This window comes from Amblyomma maculatum, chromosome 2, assembly GCF_055883805.1.
Source record: "Amblyomma maculatum isolate TAMU_Amacu chromosome 2, ASM5588380v1, whole genome shotgun sequence".
Lineage (NCBI taxonomy): Eukaryota > Metazoa > Arthropoda > Arachnida > Ixodida > Ixodidae > Amblyomma > Amblyomma maculatum.
In genome coordinates this window covers 16,562,368-16,586,462 of record NC_139345.1, presented here as the reverse complement: position 1 = coordinate 16,586,462, position 24,095 = coordinate 16,562,368, and the positions used below count along the sequence as shown (strand labels likewise).

General features: G+C 50.2%; 1 protein-coding gene across 3 annotated transcripts in view; it reads right to left on the bottom strand.

Annotated features, from left to right (window-relative positions):
- LOC146198047 (ecdysone receptor-like) overlaps nucleotides 1–22,068 on the bottom strand; it is a 159,884-nt gene extending 137,816 nt beyond the window's left edge. Inside the window, exons 1-3 of one of the 3 annotated variants that reach the window (XM_084593366.1) lie at nucleotides 21,711–22,068; nucleotides 8,038–8,146; nucleotides 6,579–6,743 (exon numbers count right to left, since the gene is read on the bottom strand). In XM_084593366.1, the coding sequence (XP_084449492.1) occupies nucleotides 6,579–6,591 (13 nt within the window). In that variant the 5' untranslated portion in view covers nucleotides 6,592–6,743; nucleotides 8,038–8,146; nucleotides 21,711–22,068. The remainder of the gene's footprint in view (nucleotides 1–6,578; nucleotides 6,744–8,037; nucleotides 8,147–21,710) is intronic. The other 2 variants (XM_084593365.1, XM_084593367.1) reach the window with 2 other exon arrangements.
- Between the last annotated feature and the right edge of the window lie 2,027 nt (nucleotides 22,069–24,095).

The window sequence follows — 24,095 nt, the reverse complement described above, 5'->3', positions numbered from 1 at the left end:
CATTTTATAAACCTCCTCCTCCATGGCACAGATATTCAATACGGAGCAAACTAATGCTACGAAAAAAGAGGGAACGCGGATAGCAAAGCTGATCTGAAAAGCAGTATGTGAAGTAGGGAGAAAGCTGAACCAACAGCAGTGCGATCCCTCCCACCAGGTTATCGATCCACCACAGAAGGTGCGCGAGGCGCTCAGCCAGAACTAAGACAACGGGAAACAGACCCACGGCCGGATGACCCAGTCACTGCAGCCACGCGAATATATGAACAGAGCTCATCTCCTCCGGCCTCTGCTGCTTCCAAGAGACGTCCGAAAGCTGGGGAGTAGGCGATTCAGGGACAAGTGTCGCGAGGAGAATGAACATGGAGCTCTTGCCTTTCCGACGCGCCGTGCGTCGCATTTTAGGAAGTGACAACGCTGCTTCAGCGAATGAACATCTTTATTTTTACGAGTTTCCTTGAACATCGCCTAACAAGCATCACCTTTCTGGTCACACCAAGTATGCATAATCAAGAATAAAAAGGAACGCTAATCAAGTTGTAAGACAGCACTAAGTTTCGAAACGAACTCGGTCCCTTCATGGTGTGATACGGGCGAACGGCAGCTAGGGTTTTTACACGCTCGTCGGAGTTTCGCTCCCGTCTCATTGTTTCTCTCCTCTCAAATGACCGACAGCAACTTGACCAATGCAACAAAGGGAGTAAATATCCGTCTTTTTTTTTTCTTGCATTAGCAACTAAGACACTACATCGCGAAAAAAAAAAAAAAAAGAAAACTTACAGGCGTCAAGCGCGCAATATCGTGCAGTAGCACAGCTTGGCCTGGTTTAGCTCTGTCTCGGTGTGCTGTGCCACAACCTTGCGATCCGCTGACTCCCACTGTGGCGTCGTCTTGGCCGCTACTCTTCTCACTATTCGAGCACAGCGAACACAGCATCTCACAGTCCGTGCGAGCCCGGGTTAGGCTCCATGAAAACAGGAGAGAAGCAGGCACAACGCGCGTCGGGTTACGTCATGACACGGGTTGTTCCAAGTCAGCTATCAAATGGGGAGGAAAACCGGGCATCCACAGAGCAAACCAGTGCGCAGTTTTCGCCTCTTTTTTGGCCTCTTGAAACGTGGAAATGAGCGTGAGACGCCAACGTCGTCATCATCTTCAAGCGCCAACTCGAGAACGGCTAGGTGTCAAAATACAGTCACATGTATACAATGAATGCCGCCTCCATTCCGGTCTGGTCCTGTCGAGCTTAGTCGCACATGAAGGCTGGTAGAACGTACCTGGGGCCTTCACGACTCGCAGGTGTGAATGCAAAAACAGCAACTGCACTTGCTGAGGAAAAGCAAAATAGAGCAGTTCTCATGAATTACGTCACCCGCTTCCTCTTGCATTGCATCGCGCGTCCGCTACGGATCTTTTTTTGTCAGCACCAAGAGTTTGCACAGAGACTGCAAGCGGGGTAGCCACGTGTCGAGAGTCAACCTATGAACTTAACCCGCGACTATCGAGTGTGTACATCGTGCCCGCATCTGCAGTAGCAGAGCCGTGCTCTGACGGGTGCGCAAGGCTTGGCTGGCTGTCTGCACGCACGACTGAGAGCGCCGCCGGAGGATGAACAGTAAAAAGAGAGATAAAACAAACAAAAAAAAAATATTGCGGTGCCGCGAAAACGAGGCTAAACTCCATGCCTCGCTGGTGTCTCGCTGTATTCCCCCGCGACGAGGCATTGCGCACAGCCGCGCCACACGACGCGCTGCGTCGCGCACACCTATACCCCACCACGACCTTGGCGTAAAACCCACCTCAATCGTCCGCCTGCCGCGCTGTGTCAACGAGTAACGGGGCTCATCTATGCCTACGTTTTCTTATTTTCTTCAATATCAGACAGAGAGACGAGCGCGTCACGAAGAGCTGCAGTAAGTTGCCAATGTTGCATCACATTCGAATGAAACAGCCAACAAAAATAGCCGGGCCGAGGAGGCAGACCACCTGTGCTCGGTTACAACGATGTTAGAACAAGTGACACACGACAGTCGTATTGTAAGGCAAAGGAAAAGCAATCTAGTTAAATAAAGCGGGGGCGGGCGCGGTAGATAGGCCCAGCGACCCTCTATCGAAAGCTTGCGCAAAGCGCCAGCTGTCGAGTAACTTGCTTTCGGAGAAGCTACCCTGCAGTAAAGAGCACCCCCCCCCCCCCCTTCTTTTTTTCCACACACATATACATCACACAGGGCACGGGCTCCAATGGCAGTACTCATGTTTCGCTTGTTCGCCCTTTCCACACTCGGCGCCATGGGCGGCGACGCCGGAAACCGGATAAAATTGTCGCATCTAGGCGACGCCATCTCGCAAATATATATTTTTGTTCATTGCCGGCTTGATGACTGACATACGAGGAATGTGCGACGCAGTATGTGGAGCAGTAAGCGTGCTTAACATTATGCGGTAAAAGGCAAAGAAGCGGCGATCCTCCGCTGCCAGCACGCAAATGCGCTTACAGCTCGCGATGGCACTAACACTTGCTGCTCACTAACAGTCGTCTACGTGCGGAGGGTTTCACGGACTGGTCTAAAAAATTGCGAGAACCATTGTAGAATCTACACTGCAGAAATGCGAAAGCCTGCGCGTTGCTGCGATCGCTTCAATAACAGTTCATCCCGAGCATTCTGATCGGTGCAGGTTGGTCAATGTGGACCCAGTCACGCCAAGAAGGAAGAAGCAAAGAAACTACCGAGGGTCTTATGCGTCTTGGGCCAATCATTCAAAACACATTCGAAAACCAGCGTACTTATTCGATTAGTTCTGAATAATTTTAGAGATACTCTACTTCATTCCCTCCAATAAGCGAACAGAAATTGTTACATTCCGAGTCGCTGGTGGCTATGAACACCCGAACTCTTGGAATGACGCTGCAAGCGTCCGAACCGAGCCGTGTAGGGCGCCGCGGCGCAACATGTCGGCTCCCTAGCCAGCCGACCCTCCGCGCCACGGGGTGCCGCGTACGTAAGAGGGTCGCGAAGAGCGACCGTCACCTTCCCCTCTCCCCGCTTTGGGATTCGGGGGTGTTCCAAGTTCGGCCACCCAAGGACCATCGCCTCCTGGAACCCGCGGCTGGGAAACATGACCACTGTGCCTGAAACGGTGAAAGAGAGTTCCTCCGGACCAGGGCTATTCGCGGTCCTTTTCAATTGTCAAAATAGAGATCCGTTTAAACACCCTTCACGGAGTCCGCTGCCAGTACCTCGCCGCAGAAGATATTCGATTCGCTATTCGATATTTTCGAAAATCCGCACGCTATCTATAGATATGCATTTATAATAATATGGAAGCAGTTCCGCAGTACAAACTGCTGCTATATAAAACATTAATACAATCTAAACTAGCGTATGATTCACCCGTAGGCGACCCAATTAGTGACATCGTGATGATACAGAACAACCGTACGTTTTATAGTCGCTAACTAAAACCGAACAGCGCGCGAATGACTGCCATGAAGTCTAATCTCTGCCTCCAATTGCGTATGCGTCTGCCGCAAAAGTTGTACCAACATCCCGCTCTTCGTGATCACCACCATCCAATTTATGTATCTCATTGCATTGATCATCGCCAAAAAGTCGCAATTATGTCATGTAACACGAAGTGCTTACCGCAATCATTTCTGCCGCAAATCTCACATGGCTGGAACACGTTCCCGCGAAACTTGTTGTCATTAATAATTATGAGCAGTCCTGTGTAGCTCTAGCTAACATTGTATATTTGATTTAGCATTCATGTACCAATTCAATATTTTTCTCTATCTTTTTTTTTATGTTTACAACTCCCCCTCTGTAATGCCTCTGGCCCTGAGGCAATTACATAAATAAACATATCTAGAAGATGCTTGTAGAGTCATTAGTAGTAGTAGTAGTAGTAGTAGGCGCCCTAACATTTGTAGTATATTAATCCTTCTTACAAAGCCGGCTCCAATTTGGTTGAAAGGTCGCCAGCACGGTCTTGTCCGAACATTGGTTCGCCAGTACTTATACGTACTTACGTGTTAATGCACAAGAGGCAACAATAGGCTCCATTTTCTTTTTTCCTTGCATCTAAAACATCCCTTCCAGAACACCAAACGTAGCCATCACCGAAGACGTAACTCGTTGGCACTGAGTGCTGCTCTTGTATAACGAATCTCCATAACTGCGACTCCAAGTTACCCTACCGCTTCAAGGAAACGATTTCTGGGTGCTTATTTCGGGACCGAGTGTCAGTCGAAGAAAGCATCCCAGAGGCTGTGAGACGGCTTAAAATGTGCGGCTGCCCAAACCTGAAAAAAGCGATGGCCTATCTACCATAGCTCAGTCAGCAGCCAATTACAGCATTCCTTCCACCGTACGTCCCGTATCCGCCATTCTAAAGTCAGTAGTGAGCAGGCATAGCGTCCTTCGAATCGCAGTCGACGCAGCTTGCAATAAAGCCTGACTACTCGAACTGCATATTCCTCAAGCAGCACACATTCCTAAACAAAAGCTCAGCTAACAACAATAAGCTATAGCGCGATCAGGCTAACGCGATACGTTTCTGGTGATGCAAGAAATGCAGCTGCCGCCGCTGTGACGCCTGCTCAGAGAGGTCACTTCCTCATGCTCTTGGGTATGACAGGTGAGCCGACCTGACCAGGTCGTCAGCGTCCTCTACAGAGCTTCCCTGTAACGGGATTACGAAATATACATTACTCGCAGCTCGTCTCGTGTGACATCCGACTGCCCCATTGAGACCGCATTTCTAAAGCACTACTTGTACTAAAGCGATGCCAAAATCGTGGTGCCAGCGAGTGAAACTTATTGCAGCTATTTGCTATCCTGTCACGACAGCACAGTGACGGAACGTCCAAACGACGTGCGTTTATCCCTGCAATAGCTGATAAAGCAGCGCAACAAGTTGTGCCGAACCTGGCATCTGCCTGCAATTTCATTCTAGCAGGTGCGGGGCAGTTAACAAATGCACTGGTCTCCTTTCTTGCGCTGCATCAGACTTTACATCAATCAAACCTGTTTCGCAGAGCAACCACGACGACCGCGGCGACATCACGCGCCCTTCAGAAACTAATCGGGACCAGGCGACGCCCCGACGGCTGCCTCTGCAGGTGAAGGTAGAAGAAAGACATCGCGCTTCGGCTCAACGATGTGTGCGGGGCCACCGCTTCCCCTCAGCCCAAGTCTCGCCACACGGGAGACGTCCGGCACTGTGCTGCAGCACAGGGGAGCGCCATTCAGGGTTTCTGGGAAAAAGCGCAGGGCCCCTGAAGCAGGGAGGAGACCCAAGCGAGCAGCAGGAAGCGCAGAAGGGGTGGAGGGCAGCGATGACACAGCAGCAGACAAGCATTCGCCGCACTCTTCTCCCCTTCCCTCCACAGAGGCGGCAGCAGCAGCAGAAGCACAGGCAGGCGGCAGCACAAGCAGAGACGAAGAAGCTTTATTCGGAATTTACTTTGGGCTGTGTGCGTGTGACAGCGGCGGGGCGCCGGTGCCCGCTGAATGACGGCGATTAAAAAGGCAGGCGTCTTTCGTCTCCGTCCCCCAATGACAGCCAACACTGGAGCCTCGCCAGAGTGGTCCACACACGCAGTGTTTGCGTTCGCCTATCTCTCTACCCTTCTCTGCAAAAGAGAGGAACGCGGAGTCTGGGAAGAGGGGAGGGCGGACAAAAAGAAAGAAAACAGAATACAACACACAAGCAAAGCGGCAGAAGCGCCGGCGCGGAGGTGCCTATCGGCAAAGGCTGCGGCAAGTTTGCTGCGTAGTACCGCGAACAGGCGACTATTTCCAGCTGGTCGCTGCGGCGAGCAAGCGCAAGACAGAGGGGCACATGCCAGGCGCTCATCCAAAAGACGCCGAAATCAAGCAAGCTGGGCAACGCGTGCAGCGACAAATTAAAGTTTGCCGATATGTCACGGTCGAGAAAAATGCGCGCTCCCAACCGCGAGCCAACTCTCGGAGTGTCTCTAGCGCGGCCCTGGAATTAAGGCCAAACTGACCGCAGAATTTCGAAGAGCGAAAAAAAAAAAAGAGAAAGAAAAGAAAAAAGAAATCTAATCTGAATCTCACAAGTATTTCAACTTGACATTAACAATAGCATCTCAGATAGGTAACAGCTACAGAGCAAATCGCTTTATGAATCCGGCAACATATTTATCTACGACCGCGCTTTCAGCAGAAAGCAGTGACGCTTCCGAAACGACTGCGCCTTCTACTTTTAAATAGAAAAACTAGGGCTCGTCCGTGCCTGCTGTGCATTTGCCCATGAGGTGAACTGAGCATCAACTGATGCAGCAATCGCACCCGCAAAAATCCGCACGCACTGCGCTCTGCCATTCGAAATGAAGCAACTCTTCTGACAGTAAGCTTTAATGTAACTCTCTAAGGCACGGTGATCGATTAAACGTCTTTCAATCTAACACGCTATCTGCAAGCGACGGTTCTGTGCCTTCTTTCTTTTTTATTTTTTTTTTTATTTCATGCCGTGGTGAAGAGACAACACCTAAGCTGAAATGAGCTCCTCCGCTTAATACTTTCATTTCTTTTTTTTTTCCCCACACTCACCGTTCGGTCTCATTAGAGAAACGACTTCGCCTTATGAAGCCGACACATTTTCCTTTGGATCTCCGAAAGATTGCGCGTATGGCGCGCCCAAAAGTGCACTTCGCCTTATGGTGTATATGTGTGTGCGTCTTGCTGATTTAGCCCCTTCCTCCGCAGTTCCGTTAGCTGAAAGCGAATAGAATAGGGCTTAGAAAAATGAAACGAGAAGCAACAAAAGAAACTGCATATGTGTACGCGGTAAGGACACAAGCGTTGAAAATCCAATTAGGCATGCACACACACAGTCCCGTAAGAATTCGATGCCCCGCATAGTCCGAAACTTTCTTTTGTGCGCTAGCAGCACTTTGATTTCAGATAGCGTTCTTCTGAAAATTTCCCGGTTCATTTTTCCACCACGAGCAAGCGCTGTGCGCAAAAAAAAAAAATATATATATATATATATATATATATATATATATATATATATATATATATATATATATATATATATATAAAAATAATAATAATAATAATAATAACGAAAGAAAGAGCCCCACTGAGGTTCTTAGAGCTTTCTATTTGAAAGCCTTAGCGCATATGATATCAGCAAACGGTCGCGAATCTTAATTCAACTGCAAATAATCACCAGGATGGTCAAAAACCTAAAAAGGGACCCAAGTGTGTCGTGCAACAGAGAACAAGCCCGCTGGTTTTCATTCTTTTTACATTCAGCCCACTCCACTAACACATGTTTCAGGTTACTAGTAGTGACATTAAACAGCGCCTCCCGTCTTTCAGCGGCCTGTCCTACCGGCGTCAGCAGTGAACGAACTATGGGTCCAAAACCCTGAGTGCGACACCTGTGCTCTCTCCTGGCTGCAAATAAGCCGCGACTCACGAGAATCAGGACAGACGGACAATTGGATCGGCTCATTTAGCCGGCACGCCTCTGCGATTTCTCGAAACAAGCCTAACATAGCGCCCTGGTCGGCAACTCCGACTTGGTCGTAGACGCCACAGAAGCCGCCTGAAGTTCTTCCAAGGAGCGAACGGTAGCGCGCAGGTCGGAGAGGACACAACCCCGCTTGTGGCCTCACGTGACAGACGTGACTAGCGGATATAGCGTACCCTTTGAAAAAGCGGTCACATATACGTAGCACATCAAACAAGACACACGCAGAGTAGTGCACGGATCTCTTGCCACTACATGTGACGGCCAGAAAACAAAATATGAGGTGCTGTAGCCTCAAGCAGTGAGAATATGCTGCCTCCCCCCCTCCCACCCCGGACACACACACAAATAAAAAAGAACACAAAAAAACAACAACAATTGGGGCAACAACTAGCGAATAAATGTCCCTGCCGATATACCGTGGACTTTCCCTACAACTAACGTCCAAGGTCACTGCAGCAATTTCTCCTTACTGGCAACCTGAGATGGCAGCTGACCGTTTTGGCTGCTCTCGAGAAATGGACTCACCGACAGAAAGAGATAGCTTCTATTGCGCAATGGCAAACCGTCAGTGATGCTCGGAAGCCGCTTGGTATTTTGTATCTTCACAAGCAACGCATCGTTTCTGCCTCTTTGCCTGAGGGCGGAAAACCAGGGCAGTGGAAAAAAAAAAAAAAAATGAAAAAAAAAATGCAAGACTGTAGTATAGTACACAACTTGAAAAAAGAAGTGTCAGGTGCCAATTATGGGCAATTGTACGCGATGTGTGTCTTATACCGCTGAAAAATAAAAACAAGTCAGAGGCATCACAATTCTTGGGCTTATAATTTGGTCTGATGCTTAGGCATTTTATTTAGGCAACCAGGAAAGCTTTAATGGCGGATTATTTTCTGTCACAGAAGAATGTGGTGGTTACTGCAGACTTGAGTTGTATTTCGAAGTTCCCAATCAACTATGTTGCCTCGACATGCAGTGCGATCTTCCAGGATCTATGAAACTAACAAACAGTGCAGACACTGGTCCTCTTTTTGTGCTCACCAAGGTTGAGCGTTTTTTTTTTTTCGTTATATTTGTTTATCGCACTAGCCTGTTGTATTCGTCATATATCATCATTGTTTTCGGAAATTGCAGGCGCTACATTAGGCAACTCAAGCAGTGTGTTGGGATCATGCCGAGCTGCCGAAGCACTCCTGGTGTCGAGACCGGCGCAATGAGCAAACACCACATAGGTTGTTTTGACTGAGTCGATCGCATTATCAGGTGGGCGCACGGCACCGGTCTCGAGTATCGAACAGGAAGCCTGCATGTTCCAAGCATGTAGTCTCAGCACCAGCAGTGCGCGTGCATGATCACCAGACACACTGGCAAGGTACCTCCCTCTTGTTCATATATGAACCAAAAATGAGCAAATTTCGGCGCAGCGACGACATCCAGTCACGTGTCACCACTTCACGAGAGTCGCGACTCGACGCGCAGCCGAATACGCAGGCTACAACAAGCGCTTATATAATCGTCGCTAACTCTCTGTTTGCGGAGGCAGGCACAACAGGCAGCAAGGGATCGGAAGCAGAGCTGGATGCACGCAACATGTGGCCGATGCGGCGACGGTGTACCTGGGCGCGGAATCCCAGCTGCGGCGCACGTGCAAGCGGCGACAACGCCTGCGCGGCGGCGGAGCGGGAGACGCGCAACGCCCCCAACGGAAGGGCCCCTCACTGTTCCGATAGCGAATGTCAAAGGCGTTGCCGGCTTCGGCCTACGTACACTACGCACCTGAGGCCCGGTACGCGTTTCTGTTTCGTGCTGCTGCGCGGTGAGGGAATTGAGGAGTTCGCCAAATCAGGCATCGTGTCGCTCTATCCGGAGATACATGATTCGAGCCAACGCTTTTAAATGCGCGAAAAATAGGAAAAAAAAAAAAGATCAAATCCCACTGACTGGTAGAACACAAATATGTGTCATACCGTGATGCTAATAGGCTTTGTATGATTGCGCTCGCCAGAGGCATGAAACGTGTGCAACGGACACCACAGGCGCTTTCCACAACGCCACAATCAAAATATGCCCCGCATATTGCGAAAAGTTTTCTAAGGAACTAAAGAGATGGATGCTCCGCCGTGTTCTGAGCGCCGTATAAGACAAGAGAGCTTTGGCGTACAGGACAGACGTACGGCGAATACAGTAAGGCGTTGTCGTTTCTACCGTTGCAGGCTTGCCTAAGCCACATTGGCCGTACGGTAACAGTTGCCGCTGTTACCGTGTTTACGTACGGCGGTGCTAGAACTATGGAATAATCGTTATCGCGAATTCTCATTACTACTCTTAGGACGTATAATATAAGCGCATTTTCTCATGTCCGACGATGCACTGATCAGTGGTTACTGCGTTTGACTACTGAGCTTGAGGACCCGGATTTAATTAACACTGCTCGCGGTCGCCATTTCCCAGAAGGAGTTCATGTTAATTCAGAAAGCCCTTTACTACGGCGTCCCTCATCCCGTCTGCGGCTGCAGGACGTTACCCCCCCCCCCCCCCCACACACACACACACAATTCTATTTCATCCCTCAGCGATAGTGTCGCTTCCATTCCACACATAATTGCCACCATTCACGCTACTGGTCGACAAATGCCCTTTTACGAAATAGCGTGTCGCATACGTCGAAACAAACGCGCTGCTGCATTATTAAAACTGCCAACTCAGCGCGGGGAGAAAAGCAACTTCACAAAATTTTACAACTCGAAAGAGAGGCGAAACGAACGAAACTGCGCAAACGACCGAGGCGGTGGCCTCCAATGGCATCCAGTTCGACCGCACTATATATATATATATATATATATATATATATATATATATATATATATATACGGGCCTGGCGCGAACGCTCCGCTCCGCGCCACTGCCCGCTTGGTCACCTTCGTAGCAATATATATATATATATATATATATATATATATATATATATATATATATATATATATAAAGACAGGGCTCTCTCTCTCTCTAAATATCGCAAAAGAAAACAGCAACCAAACGAGAGCGACGCGAACAGCGATCGATTTCACTGCCTGCACACACCGTTGAGTGTTGAATTATATGGCCGACGGAGAAGACTACCACTCCCCTGCACTACGCCCTTTCACCTTTCACTCACGAGTCCCGACACAAGTAAAAAAAAACGGGAGGGAAAAATAAAATGCGAATGCAGGGCGTCCCACCAAGCAAAGTGTCGCCCAAAAAACCACGGATGCCGGCGGTAACGACGTAGCGCGGGGGCCAACAATAGCCGCCCGCTGTGGCTGTGTGGGGCACTCGGAGAAAAAGCGAACTTCCTGCAGCCGATTTGTTTCTTGTTTTCACCGTTTCCTGCCGAGTCCCCGTTCTCCGGAAAAGATCTCTCCTGTCCCAGAATAGGCGAGTTAGGTCGGAGAATATTCCTGACAGACATTCTTTCTCCCTAGCTTTCCTATTTCCCGCGCACAAGACACCCGTTTTAAGACGAACCTATACGCGCATATATTATACATGCGCAGAGACGAAGCACACACAAAGAGAACCAAGGCGGGCTAAGTGTATGACCCCAAATCTCTACCTTTTCTAAAGAAACCGCACGTCGTTTCCCACACGGCCCGCCTAAATCAAAAGAACACATTTGTGCAAGAAGGGAGAACACGCACGCAAGTATTATATCAGGAACTAGAATGCTGTCCTTGACGGCAACCAACGTCATCAACCTCACCAACGTCAAAGTACTCCTTAGAGTTAATTGCTAACGGTCGCCCACCCAATCTCCGCTAAAGCTCTTCTCGAAATGCCTCGTTCACTCGGGGCTGCTTTACCCAACAAGCTCTACCTGCTTGTTGGGTAAAGCAGTCCGACTGCTGCAGCAGTGGCAAGCGTTTTCCAAGCACGAAATGAACAAACCAATGGGCGGCAGAGTTCTCCACTCCGATGCAGTTCACGCACAGGGTGAATATCGGGCGGGGGTTTTCCTTTCTCAAACAACTGATACGATGTTTGCACTCGGGCCAGGTTGCGCGACGGCATCGCAAAAAGGAAAAATAAAGACACATAAGGACGAGTTTTCGCCGGATTTGCACGGGTGGGGGCGAGGCGGGGAGTGGTAGAAAGGAAGAGAGAGCGGCTGGAAACGACGAAGAGGCATCGCGCGAAGAGCAGAAACTTCCTCGTTCTATTCGATTGCGCCTCGTAACCAGAGTACCAGCGCGAAAGGGCAGGCCATGAATTTATGAAAAGGCCCACAGTACAAATGGCTGCTTCGATGGGAGCGCCGCGTCTTTTCCTGCCTTCCCGATGCCTTGTACAATCTTCCTGGAAAGCGATCAGAGAGGCAGCTATTATGAGCACGATGCACTTGATCTTAATTCTCGCTTGGCGTCACGATACGCCCGACCTTACGACGACGATGATGTAAAACCTTTCTTCGCTCCCCCTAGCTTCGCCTTTACAGTTAGAAAGACGAGTTCGGGCGGCAACCATCTGCCTGCGCACCCGACCTGGGAGTATGCTCGTCACAACCTCCTATATGGCACAGTGCATAGCACAATTATATAAGGGCAACCTTTGCTTTACACTGGAAAGGCGCAAAACACACGAACGAAGGAAAGAAGAGGGATAGAAAGAGAGTCTTTCCTACAGCAAATGGCCCCACAACAAACATTTCTGCAACGTTTCTTTCGCGCCACGCAGTGTCCAATCTATGCCCGAATAACCCTGCGACAACCTCGACGAAGATGCAGCTATCTCGATGCCTCGCTGCGAAGTTTATCGGCTATTCCGCCAGCAGCTGTGCCGATCGAACAGCGGTCAAGCACGAAAGTTTTGGTTTTCAGACGACTTTCCTTCGGTCCCTGAAGACAAGGAAGAGGCATTACTCTTTTTCTTCGAGCGTAAAGGGTGTCTCGCATTTTTAGCCTTATTGTTCCTTTAATAGTGCCTCCCCTTTTCATCCCGATTTGTGGTAAAAAGACGCGCATATTGATGGCAATTTTTAACTGTACGTGGGACATCTGAGGGGAAAAGAATAATTAGGCCTTGCGAATGCTATTCGTGTCACATCTGCACTGTGCGGGCTGGCCGCTTCAACCCTGTCAAACAACTTAATACCGTCCTCGTCAGACTAGCTGCGTCACATGACAGGGCCTGTTATAGTAACTCGTTATGCATGCCCGTCATGGGACGGCGACTGCTGCCGTGCTATCTCCCTCGCAAGCTGTCAACGCCGGCAACGAGGCGCTCTCATCGGGACACTGGCAGGAATGCTCTGCGAGCATCCAAACGAGCGTCAGTCAAAGAAAAGGCGACGGCGCTGCGCAATGTGGACGTCAAAAAAAAAAAAAGACCAGCAGAAGCAAAGCTGGCCATTTTTATAGCAAAAGGGCATAACTTTCGATGAACACCTCACCCGAGTCTTTCGGGAGAGAAGGAAAGAGGGTGGTGTGTGCAGATACATTTTGCGTACAGTCGCACAGCACAGGAGCTTTCCCACCTTGAAGCAAAACTGTAGGAAAATGGCGGAGTACACGACGCTGAGGCTTTGTCGCTTCTCCCCGTCACAAAACCCTGTTTCATGCTTCGGGGGAAGGATAGCTGCTAGCCAAGACCGAGTCAGAGGAGGGAGGCATGCGCTCCAGCGAAGACGCACCAGGCCATAAAAGGACGCGTGATCAAGGCCACTCGAGGAGTCCTCATGAGAGGCTTCTCGAGCGACAAGTCGTCGCCGCAGTGCGTGCACAGCAGCCCTGCACTCCTGTGCAGTGCACCACTCTCCCATCGGTGGCAAAAGGGAGATTAGCAATCGCGACGCGCCGCCGTCGCTGCTTTTCGCGATGCAAGACAAGTCGGCTCTCTGCCTCTGCTTTTTCTTTTTTCCTTCGCCCGAAGCAGTTTGTATTCCAGCACCGCGATAAGCAGCAGCTCCCGTCGCCTCCCGCGGAGAGCAGGCCGCTGCCGGAGCCCCAGCGGCGCTTATGCAGCGAATCGCACCCTCTCTTCCCTTCGCCCATATGGTCAAGGCCAGGGGAGTCACGGTCCCGCCTCGCGAGAAGGCACCCCCCGTATCTGCATGAGGCTCCGCCGCCGTCGCTACAGAGGTCGGCCCACGTAATTGGGCAAGCGGTTAACACGAAGGCCCCGCCAGGCCACGCACAACACGCGCTAGGAGCCAGATCGTCGTCCACAACACCGGGGCCAAGGGCAGGGCGCGGAGGGGGATTCGCCGCGCCCCGCCGCCATCGCAGCACGAACCGCTGCGCGTGTCCCGCTCGACTACTGCCGGACACTGCAGGCAGGAGAAGCGGCCGATAAGTTAACCCTTGTTTCTTTGGCTCACCAGTCACAGATCCACCAGTCTACCGGAACGCTCGTCCGTCAACGGACGACTCTGTTGACGACCTGCGCACCTGTGCTCGCAAGCACCTCGCAACATTTTCACTGCCACGCGGCGGCCGCACAAAAAGCGCCGACAGCTACGCATCGTGACGGCTCGGCACGCACCACCGCACGCGTCAATGGAACACGACCGCGCGCCTCTGTCCCTCGTGGCACCAACAGAGATGCAAACAAAAAGACGACGCGAGTGATGCGACACCGTCACGACACGACCTGCGACAGCAAGAGTTGTGAGAACGGCGTAGACGAAGGAAAGGGGGCGCCGAAGTTCGCGGGATGTGGAACGCACAGACCCGAGATGCACCGGCGAGCCTGCCCCGTCGATACACCTGCCGCTGCCTGCATTGTCTCTCCCGCGGACTGTGCGCAATCGTGGCCGGTGGAGCGATAGATAAAGGAAAAAGGAGGCCTATTCTTCTCCCTTCTGGCCGTCCTCTCGCCGGACGGGCTCTCTCCGCCGCGGGCGCAGAGAGCGGGGCTATTAATTGCGTTTCCCTGTAGTGTGCTTCCCATCTGCGGGCTCCAGGCGGAGTTTTCGCGCACCCAGCTGGTTTACGCAACCGCGCGCCTTCGTCGCGCCAGCCAGTGCCCGGACGGTCGTTTGCGCAGGGGCGAGGGAATGGGAAACCTAGGGCGCGCATCGGTCCCGGCTGGAGCGGCCGAACGCAAACGTATGCGCCATGCATAGCCACTTCTAATGGAAGCTTCGAAGCTTATCAGCGGTTCACTCGCGGAGCAGTTTCTCTCGCCTGTTCTGCGCGAATTAAATGACGCGATGCTTCCCTCTATGAATTACCGGAGAATGAGGGCTACTTCAATGTATTAAATATCGGTAGCACACAAAAAAAATTGTCATCTTCATAGGCGTTATTTTTGTTGTCGTTGAGTTTCTGGGCCTTTTACCAATCCTATCCGTGACGTTTTATCAACAACTGTTAGGCCAATGATAGCCGAAGCATGTGTACGCCCATAAGGTATGCATGCGAGGTAACGATCAAGACAAAGAAGCCTTATTAATCAATAATAATAAAGAAAACATACACCAATGTTAGGGATTGTATACAAAACAACAGCAAGCCGGAATCACTGTAGACACACTGATATTCGAGAGGCAGATCCTTTTCATGTAGAACACAGTAACTTGCGGTCTTCACTTATACCGGTAAGGAGTTTTATATTTTTGTACCATGATAGTGAATCAGTTGTTTATGGTACGTGCTTGGGGAAATCGGTAAATTAACGTTTATGCTAGGGATGCTTCTAGTATTACGAGAAGGAACCACGAACATAAGCATAATCAGTAACTGTAGGATATTACGCTACAGGCGAACGTGGCAACTTTAATTTCGGGAGGATAACTTGAAAGGAAGAATTCTCAATCCTCAAAACTGCTCGACTAGAACGGACCTGAAAAAGCGATCATCCGCACGGCTCACTTCCGCAGCCGAACAAAAGCATCCGAATATGTTTCAAAAGTAGAAGACCAACGCTTCGCAACAGCATGCGATATGACAATGGGGGGTAGAGAAACGGAGTTTTCAATACTTGACAAAAATATGCCCTCGATTTTTGGAGGCCAGAGCAAGTTGATGCTTGTTTAGAAAGCTATGCAATTAATATGTGATTTCAACTTTCCAATGCAAATTACTCTCTAGCCCAAATATAAAATGGTGATTCACTTGTTCCAAGATTTATTTGCAGAGACGCGCTGTTAACACGAACATATCCGGAATGCAGCAGCACGGAGCGAGTTCTTGCTTTACTTAAACCAAGCTGAAGCGTGAACTAGTTCTGTACTAACAACAGTGACACCATGAAGCGATTTGGCTGTACAAAATAATGCTGTATCATCCGCGTGCTGTTTCCCGCGGCAAAAGTGATAACACATAAAGGAAAACTGGTTCCAGAAGAGGTCCTTACGGCACACAAGTTGGGGCCGAAAAACGAGCAACTGCTCAACCGTGCCCCATGCGGCTTCGTCGGAAGAATCCCGTCTGAAATTATTTATATATATTTTTTGACAACGAAATAGGTGCAAATCTTTTCCGCCAGACAGCAAGCTTTAATGCACATTTCAGGTTTTAATCACTTTCACTCAACGCATGACATAACGTGCAACGCAAGCGCTGTGGGGTGTTTGAAATTTGAAAGACAAGAGGCATTCTTGTCAACTGGTGTCCGGCAAAGCCTGCGGGCGGGGCACCGATGGACTAAACATATTGCCCTCTCCCGTACGCACAGCGAAGGACCGAAACATATAAAAAAGAATAAAAGCCTCTAAATGACAGCATTACCGTGGCTGATTGTAGACGATTACGCCCTCTCCCAACACCCCGCGGCAGCAAGATGGCGGCCAGCTCCATTCCTTTCTTCGGCTGTGGCGCAACGCTACGCTGCCGGAGGAGGAACGCCGCACGAAATTGCCGCGCTGGCTTCGTTCGACGTAGTGGGATGGTGGGGGGAAGAGCCAGAGCGCGCGCGACTGACCTCAATCGTCGGAGGCCGCCCTTTCTCCGCTGCGGCGGCACCGGGAGTGAGCGAACAGCGGATCCGTTTCGCCGCTGCAGGCGACGACTAAACGGCAGATATGGACAATGGTGTCATTTGGACCCTATGCGCTCAAATAGTACCCAGCCGATATCTTGCAGTGCAGACCTCAAGTTACGAGCCAGACGGTTCTTTTCTTTTCTTTTTTTTTTAAGAGTGCCATCCTCATGTCATTTTTTTTTTTCCCCTTACAGTTTCAACACATTGTGGTACATTCCGTTCAAGCATAACAGCGAAGGCTGGAATTCCACCATCGCTCATGTGCCAACGTTTTTATAATTTTTCACCGACGCCGACGAATGAAAGTAACGACCACGATTAGCTCATGGTTCAACTTTGGCTGACTGCCTGCCAGTTAGGGCAAAGTTTAGCTTTCGAAAAGATCAACCTGCAGCCAATGGAGTCGACCGATTTCCGTGACGTCATGGATAAATACTTTTAGAGCTGTTCGCGTGACAACGCAGAGTGTGGCAGATGATAGAATTTATGTTCAACACGGCTTAATGGCTGAAGGGCCTCCTCTCCAAATGCGAAAGACGCTCATGCGTTGGTCATGTACTCACAACAGAGCCTTACACTAAGGAGATTATTTCTACCTTCTCTACCTAAGGGTGTGGCCCGAGTCTCCACCCCGACTCAGACAGTTTGCGTCTTTCCTTTCATCAAAAACGTTCAGTGAAAATGCTGGAGCGTACGTTAGTCTAACTCGTATTGCCCAAGTTCCGCAGTCTGACGTTCAGAGATCGCGTTCTCGTAGCGTCTCCCGCGGCGCCGTTAGCCAGGCGTAGGAATGCCGACCAAGCCACTTTCACAAAGTGTAACTAGGGTACAGTGTCGCACGCTCTTGTCGTTTCACCTTTCAGCAAGCACTCTCAGCCACAGCTCTGTAAAGGGACCGAAATTTATCATGTGCCACTGGAGCTCCTGTATCTCACTGCGCTTATGCTCATAAACCAGTTCGCACAAGCCTATCTCTATACGCTCTAGCAACTTGTCCGATCGGTGACATTGTCGACGGCGCGAGTAAAACAAAGAAAAAAGGTAGAAACAACTCCTACCTTACTTCACGCAAGAAAAAGCTTCGCGAATCGAGCCTTAGGAACTGTAACAGCAAAATGTGAAAGAACTTCACCTTCGTATGCCGCCACGAAGATCCCCAAGCGAGCACAATTTTTCCGCCATAAAAATGGGGGCAGCGTAACGAGACGAACAAGGCGTCCCCGTTTACGCAAACGTAAACACCGCAACCTTATTGCGCCCTGCGGTGTCGAGGGCGAGAAGCGGCATCGGCAGCCGACCGCGAAGGGTCGACGCACACGCGAACAGTAGCGGAGGCAACGCGCGACAGTCGGGAGAGAAATCAGCCATGCAGAAAGGTCCAGGCCACGGTCGTTCGCTCTGCGCCTGCTGCTTCAATCAATACGCGCGATTGGTGTCCCTCCTCCTCGGCATCTCCAGTTAAAGGACGACGACGCAGGCCGAAGAACGCTGTTTTCCGACGCCCATCGGACAGAGGGTATCCGGCCGAGAACACAACAATGGAAAGCAGCACCGCGCTCCGTCTCGCCTCCGATTACGGCGCCACCACGGTACGCGCCGACGGTGAGAACAAAACGAATGAGCTGGAAAGTGCCGTTCATTCGAGGGCAGCCTTACGAACTGACCGCACAACAATGCACGCAACACCTAATATTAAGCTGGGACAGCCTAGCGCACGTTGTGTAACATGTACTGAAAGCTGTCAGCTCAGTTTCCGGAAACCCCCGGACGATGAGACTTGAGTGATCTGCCAAAAAAAGTGAAACGGGTATCCATTTTAGGTACAAATATTCTAGAGCACTATAATTTTCAGGAGGACCGTTAATCCGTGTGAGACAGCTAAACACTACCCGCCTAAAAAAAAAGAGCACGTGTTTCTGTGTATTTAGCCATACTGCCCAAAGCTAAAGTCTGCCGTCAGTGCACAGATATTAAAAGCATACGAAGGAAAAGCGAAGAAGGCAAAATAACTAGATCTTTCAGGCTACGTATTCAGAAATTCGTTCTGAGCAAGAAACGACGTTGAAGAATGGATTTCCATTCTTCCGCATTTTCTTGCTAGATTACATATTTTTCAAAGCACTACAACGTAATGAACTGAATTAAAAACCGGCACTGCGCCCACGCAGGGTTCAGTCAACTTTCTTCTGGCAGCTATTACTTGCGAGATTCTGTATTTTGAGTTCCTTCAAGATGCTGTACTAATATAAACCTATGTCTTACACGCGAAGAGGGGTACCACAATCCTGAAACTGAGTACAGAATCATGCAGGCTCGAGCATTTTAGAGCAATAAATCGAGTTTTGGAGTATTCGACTTATGTTTTGGAACATGTTTCTGGGATGAAAGGCTTGTAATAGGTGCTATTTTCTCTTCCTGACATATAAAATAGCTCAACCTTTTATTCAACAATAATGCAGTTCTGACTACGCACACATCTCTGACTAAGCAGGACAAGCAACCAAACCATGTACAGATGCTTAAAATAACACAAGTGGCCAAAGGGTCAAATTGGGACTCCCCCCTAACTGCCATCTCGAGGAGCGGCCTCAGAAAGTGCAAAAAGAAAATACAGTGAAATAACTCCAAAATGAAACACGCCTTGAAATGGCGTGGTGCACTGTTTCCTGTCACTCTGCATGTCATCTGCTTTCAGGAGCATAAAATAATTGTCTACAGAATTGAATTCTCTAACCTGGGGTTCTTTAACGTGCACTGACATCGCACAGCACACGGGCACCTTGCTTTTCGCCTCCATCGCAAAACGGCCGCCGAGGACGGGATTCGACCCCACGTCCTTGGAACAGTAGTCGAGCGCCGTAGCCACTGCGCCACCCCAGCGGGGCCATCATGCTTTTGCAACGCTGGGGTTAGCTCGCTGCTCTTACCACGTGTCATTCAAAATATAGAAGATACTATGCCATGTGGACAGAGCATTTTATCAGCATTAATTTTCCCAATTACTTGTGGCTAATTTTAAATTGGCTTGGCAAACAAATATTTACGGTGCTCCATGCTTATGAAAATTTTATATGTATAAGGCTCCGCGCGAGGTGCATTATGCCTCTGCCACTGATGCGTTGGCACCGTATTGGCAGCCCCTAATAGCGTGCAAACGCAACTCGAAGCATGGCTTCGCCCTGCTGAGCTCCTCAAGATCGCTTCACTGAACTGCGTCAGACCCCAATTCTTTGCTAGCAATATCATTAATGGAGCACTGCATAGTAAAAAACGCTGTTCAGCTAAATTTAGATGATACGTTATTGTAAAAATGATCAGCGCACTGATTACCAGCTTTCTCGGCTGAAACGCGATGGTTACTGCGAAGGTAGGCTTCTGATCTCGATGATCTGAATCATGAAAAAAACTGTTCCGAGATCACTGCAGAATCTGCACTGGAGAAATGAGTAAGCCTAAGCGTTGCTGTGTTGTCCGCGAGTAATAGATACTGGGCCTTTCCTGTAAACCACTAAACTGGCTCCAATTAATTACCTAATTAAAATACAGCAACCATTTTGTCAAGTCTTTCCCTGATGCTCTATCCGATGGTACCATTCTTTTTACGATATACCAAGCAGTTCCTCTACCGCGAGTGACAGATACTGGGCCTTTCCTGTAAACCGCTTAACGGCTCCAAGTTTTGATGGAGGCGAAGATGTGTCCGTGTATTCTGTGATGTTAGTGCACGTTAAAGATCCCCAGGAGGAAGAAATTACTCCGGAGCCCTCTACTACGGCACCTATTTCACTCTCATCTCCCTCCATTTACGGCGCGGTTAAGGTGTCCACAGGGCAAGTGTAACTGACATGCGTCTTTTTTTCTGTGAACCAATTATTGTTATTGACTAATTATTTACCTAATTAAACCACATCAACCATTTTGTCATTTGCCCACCTTTCCTTGACGCGCTATCCTATGGTATCATTCTTTTTCCGATATACCAACTAGTTCCTCCTTTACAGCGACGACTCATGCCCAAGTGAAACCCGCCTACATAGCCGCACAATGCTTGGGCATTAATAATGAAAATATCCCTGTACGTCAACACCAAGCGGTTGTTCACTTCAATGACCGCTTGAAATGATTTCGCATATTGTTCGGGGACATTCATGAGGCTGCATCGTTTACACAACCGCCAGAAGCGACACGCGGTGGTGACCGTGCAAGTCCGACGTCCATCCGGCATCTGTCACTCGACCCAGGCGGTGCGCGGGCGTCGTCAGCGGCCTGCCGTACTGTCCAGTCGGGCTTGTTTTGAAAGTCCATCTACAGTGGATCAGGCTGTCTAATGCAGCCGTCGCTTCTGGCAGTCTGGACAACCGGTCGGACGCGTTTGATAGGGAAGCCGCGGGGGCTGAGAGCGCATGCAAAAACCCAGAGAGAAAAAGCGAGAATGACTCGGCGGAGCGAAGAATCTGGGTTCCAGGAGAGAGAGGGGCCCGATTGCATCAGAACCGGGCCGAACCTAAAGCAGGTCAGCGGCTCCCGGCAGCTCCCACGAGGCATGGACGGCTGACCAAAACATCCTTGCCGGCAGACGCGTTGAACACACGCGCGGTGGGAGCAAACGTCGCCGCATGACAACTCGCGAGCGCCTCTGTAGAGACGTGTGTCCGCCGAGGTCTGTTACGCCGTCATATCCCAAGCCGCCGGTCCGACCGAGTCGAACGGACCGCGATTGCTGGCCTGGAAAGAGACCAAGGTAGCTCTCGGCGGACAGCGCAGACCAGAATGAGGCCGGGACGCGTTAGCGAATCGATAAGGCAAGCCCGCCGGCCTCCACAACAACGCCGTTGTGGTCGTGACCGTTCGGGGACAGATTGCATGACCCGCGAGGGGGAAAGGCTGAAGACATCGGGTGGCCGGACTCGCGAGCACGCCGCCACGCGTGGGACTCCGACGGGTCGGGTGCAGACTCCGGCCGGGAGCCTCACCTAGAATCAAAAGGCCGAAACTGGGGCGCCCCCCGGGTGCTCCCCGGACCCGCAGACGACGGCAACACAGGGCTCGGGCGCATGCGCACACGGCACGACCTTCCAAGGGGTCACCCACTGCGACTGACCGGCCTTCAAAATTAGGGTCAGCCACCGCGAGTGTCGCGCTCCCTCGCGTTACATCACCGACAGCGCGAGCAGCGGCAAAGAAACTCCGCCGGCACGGACACGGTCCGCCATGTGCGCGCACGGACGGTCGGGGACACTTACCCTGGCACCCAGCTGCGATGGGATCCGCACGCTGCTCGTCGGAGTTGCTGGCCGCGCGAGGACACACACCAAATCCCGGGCAACGGACGATGCGAGCGCGGCCGTAGGCCTAAACCGAGACCCGCTCGGCGTCGCAAACGCACAACACAGCACGCTATCCAAGCCGGCAGTCGCTGCTCGAGGTTGCCGCACGGGTCGTAGTCCAGACGGGCTGTTCAGGCCGTGGGCAGGCTCGGAATAAAAAAAAAAAGAGGAGGGGGAAGGGCTGCCGCCGTCGAGCTCGCGAACCGCGCTGCTGCACGCCCAGCACTTTTCCACGGCGATGGCTCGGGGCGGCAGCCTAAGTAGGGCAAATGCGCTCAGCCAATCGCAGAGCCGCGCACGAGCCCAGCGGCGCCCCGCGGAAGCCGCATCAACTAGGCCTCTGTGGCAGCGGGGCAGTTGTGCGACTGCAGCGCCGCCGCTCCATGGCACAGTGGCCATGGCACCGGCTCCGCAGACGACGACGCCGCCGGGTACAACGCCCGCGCGGACGAAGAAAGTGCTCGGCGCCCGCGGCGAAGGCTATTTGCGATGCGCCGTTTCCTTTCTTTCAGCCGCTCTTCGCTCGTAAACAAATCGAGCGCGTTCCTTCCAACCGGAGCACTCGAATTATCTTTATAAGAGAATTTAGACTCATTTGCCTGCGTGCGCGCGCGCGAAACGCGCAGATCAATACAAATGCCGGCTTTCTTTATGTACTGCATTCGCTTTCGTTCAGAGTTGAGACAATGTAACTCGCGGCAGTGATAATGGAACGGTGGTACTAGTAAATATGTGAAGCAACTGAAAATGAAATGGTGGGAAATTGATGGGCGACAAGATCCTAAAAACTGCCCCTGAACTTGGGGCATGCAGTACATTTCATCTTTCACCGCTGCTGAAGGTTTTAGGACTTGCATCGTGGAGCTTTCGTTGCGTATAAATTTAAATAAGCGGCGGTGAAAATCTCAAGCGCCGGACAACCTTCTCAATATCACATATTCACGTTTTAAGGCACGCGCTTGCTATGCAGCTTGCCTTATGTAATCGTTGACGAAAAATTAAGTCGCTGCGAGAAAATATATTTGTGAGCAACTTGATGCTACAATTAAATATCTAGCAATAAAGCAAGCCCGAGTTTCTCCATTTATCTTGTTTGCGTTTGCCCTTGTGGGTTTAATGCGTTATGAAGCTGTAACTCTAATCAGAAATGAAACCACCCTCACACTGTCTGCTTCAGCAGTACACGCTGTTTTTTTTTCAAACGTCTGACCTCATGACTTAGAGAATAACTTTTCAGCTGTCTTTTCCTTGACATAGTTTATACACATAGGCAGCCAAAAATGACTCAGACAAACAGTACATGCGTGTCAAGGTTTTAAAAGCAATACTATGCATTCCTAATGCTGAGCATAGAAGTGCCATATCAATTAGTGTCACATACAACGAATCTTAAAAGCGATGCCATATGTACAGACTAGTCCTTCCGCAGAAATTCGAGAAGCCTGTGAAGAATATTACCATTTTTAAGTCACAAGGGAGAGTCACGGTCTTTTCTTTTTTTCGCGGGCCCTTGAATTCTCAATAAATGCGTTGCAACCCTTAATGCCAGAGAATACGTCGCATACCGAATGTTAATAATCACAAGCACAGTTAAGCCATCTCATGATAATAACTTATCATAATGTTAAGAAGCATTGATTAAAAAAACAAACAAAGATAATAAACGCGATCTTTTTATCGTTCATGCTGATGATAACAGCGCACTTCTCTGCGCCTTGCGGCCCGTAAACCAAACTAAACATACGAAGCGGCCATTTTGTAGACAGTGCTCGCTCCGGCTTCAAAAGCCTTTTGCGACGAAAAAAAAAAATTGTTCCCACCTTTCGGGTATCTTGAGCTGTATTAAATGCTTAATAAGATGACACGATCAATGTCGTCATAATTACGCTGCTTATTCACTACCCCAAAACAATTGGGAAAAGTTATTTTCCCAGCAGGAAATGTGAGATGAAAATAATCAAGAAAAAGAAAGTTTGAACACGTAGTCTGCATGTAGCATGTCTCGATTGGAAGGCGCGTGTATACCTGCAGCCAATTGCTAAAACAGTTCATGTAGTGACAGACCCAGATGCAGCGATAATGGGCAGCAAGGTGGTCATTGAAACTCTAGATTTCGCAGACGGCGAGGCACAGACGTCCACTCACCTCGCTCGATCAATAAGCACACCAGCCACCGATGCATGCACGGACGAATGACCGACGAGTGGGTAAGGCCGCAGAAAACGACCGGTTGTGCCTCACGCCAGCTTCATTCTACACGATGCATAGGAGCGCCTTGGTAACTTTCTGATCAAACAGGCG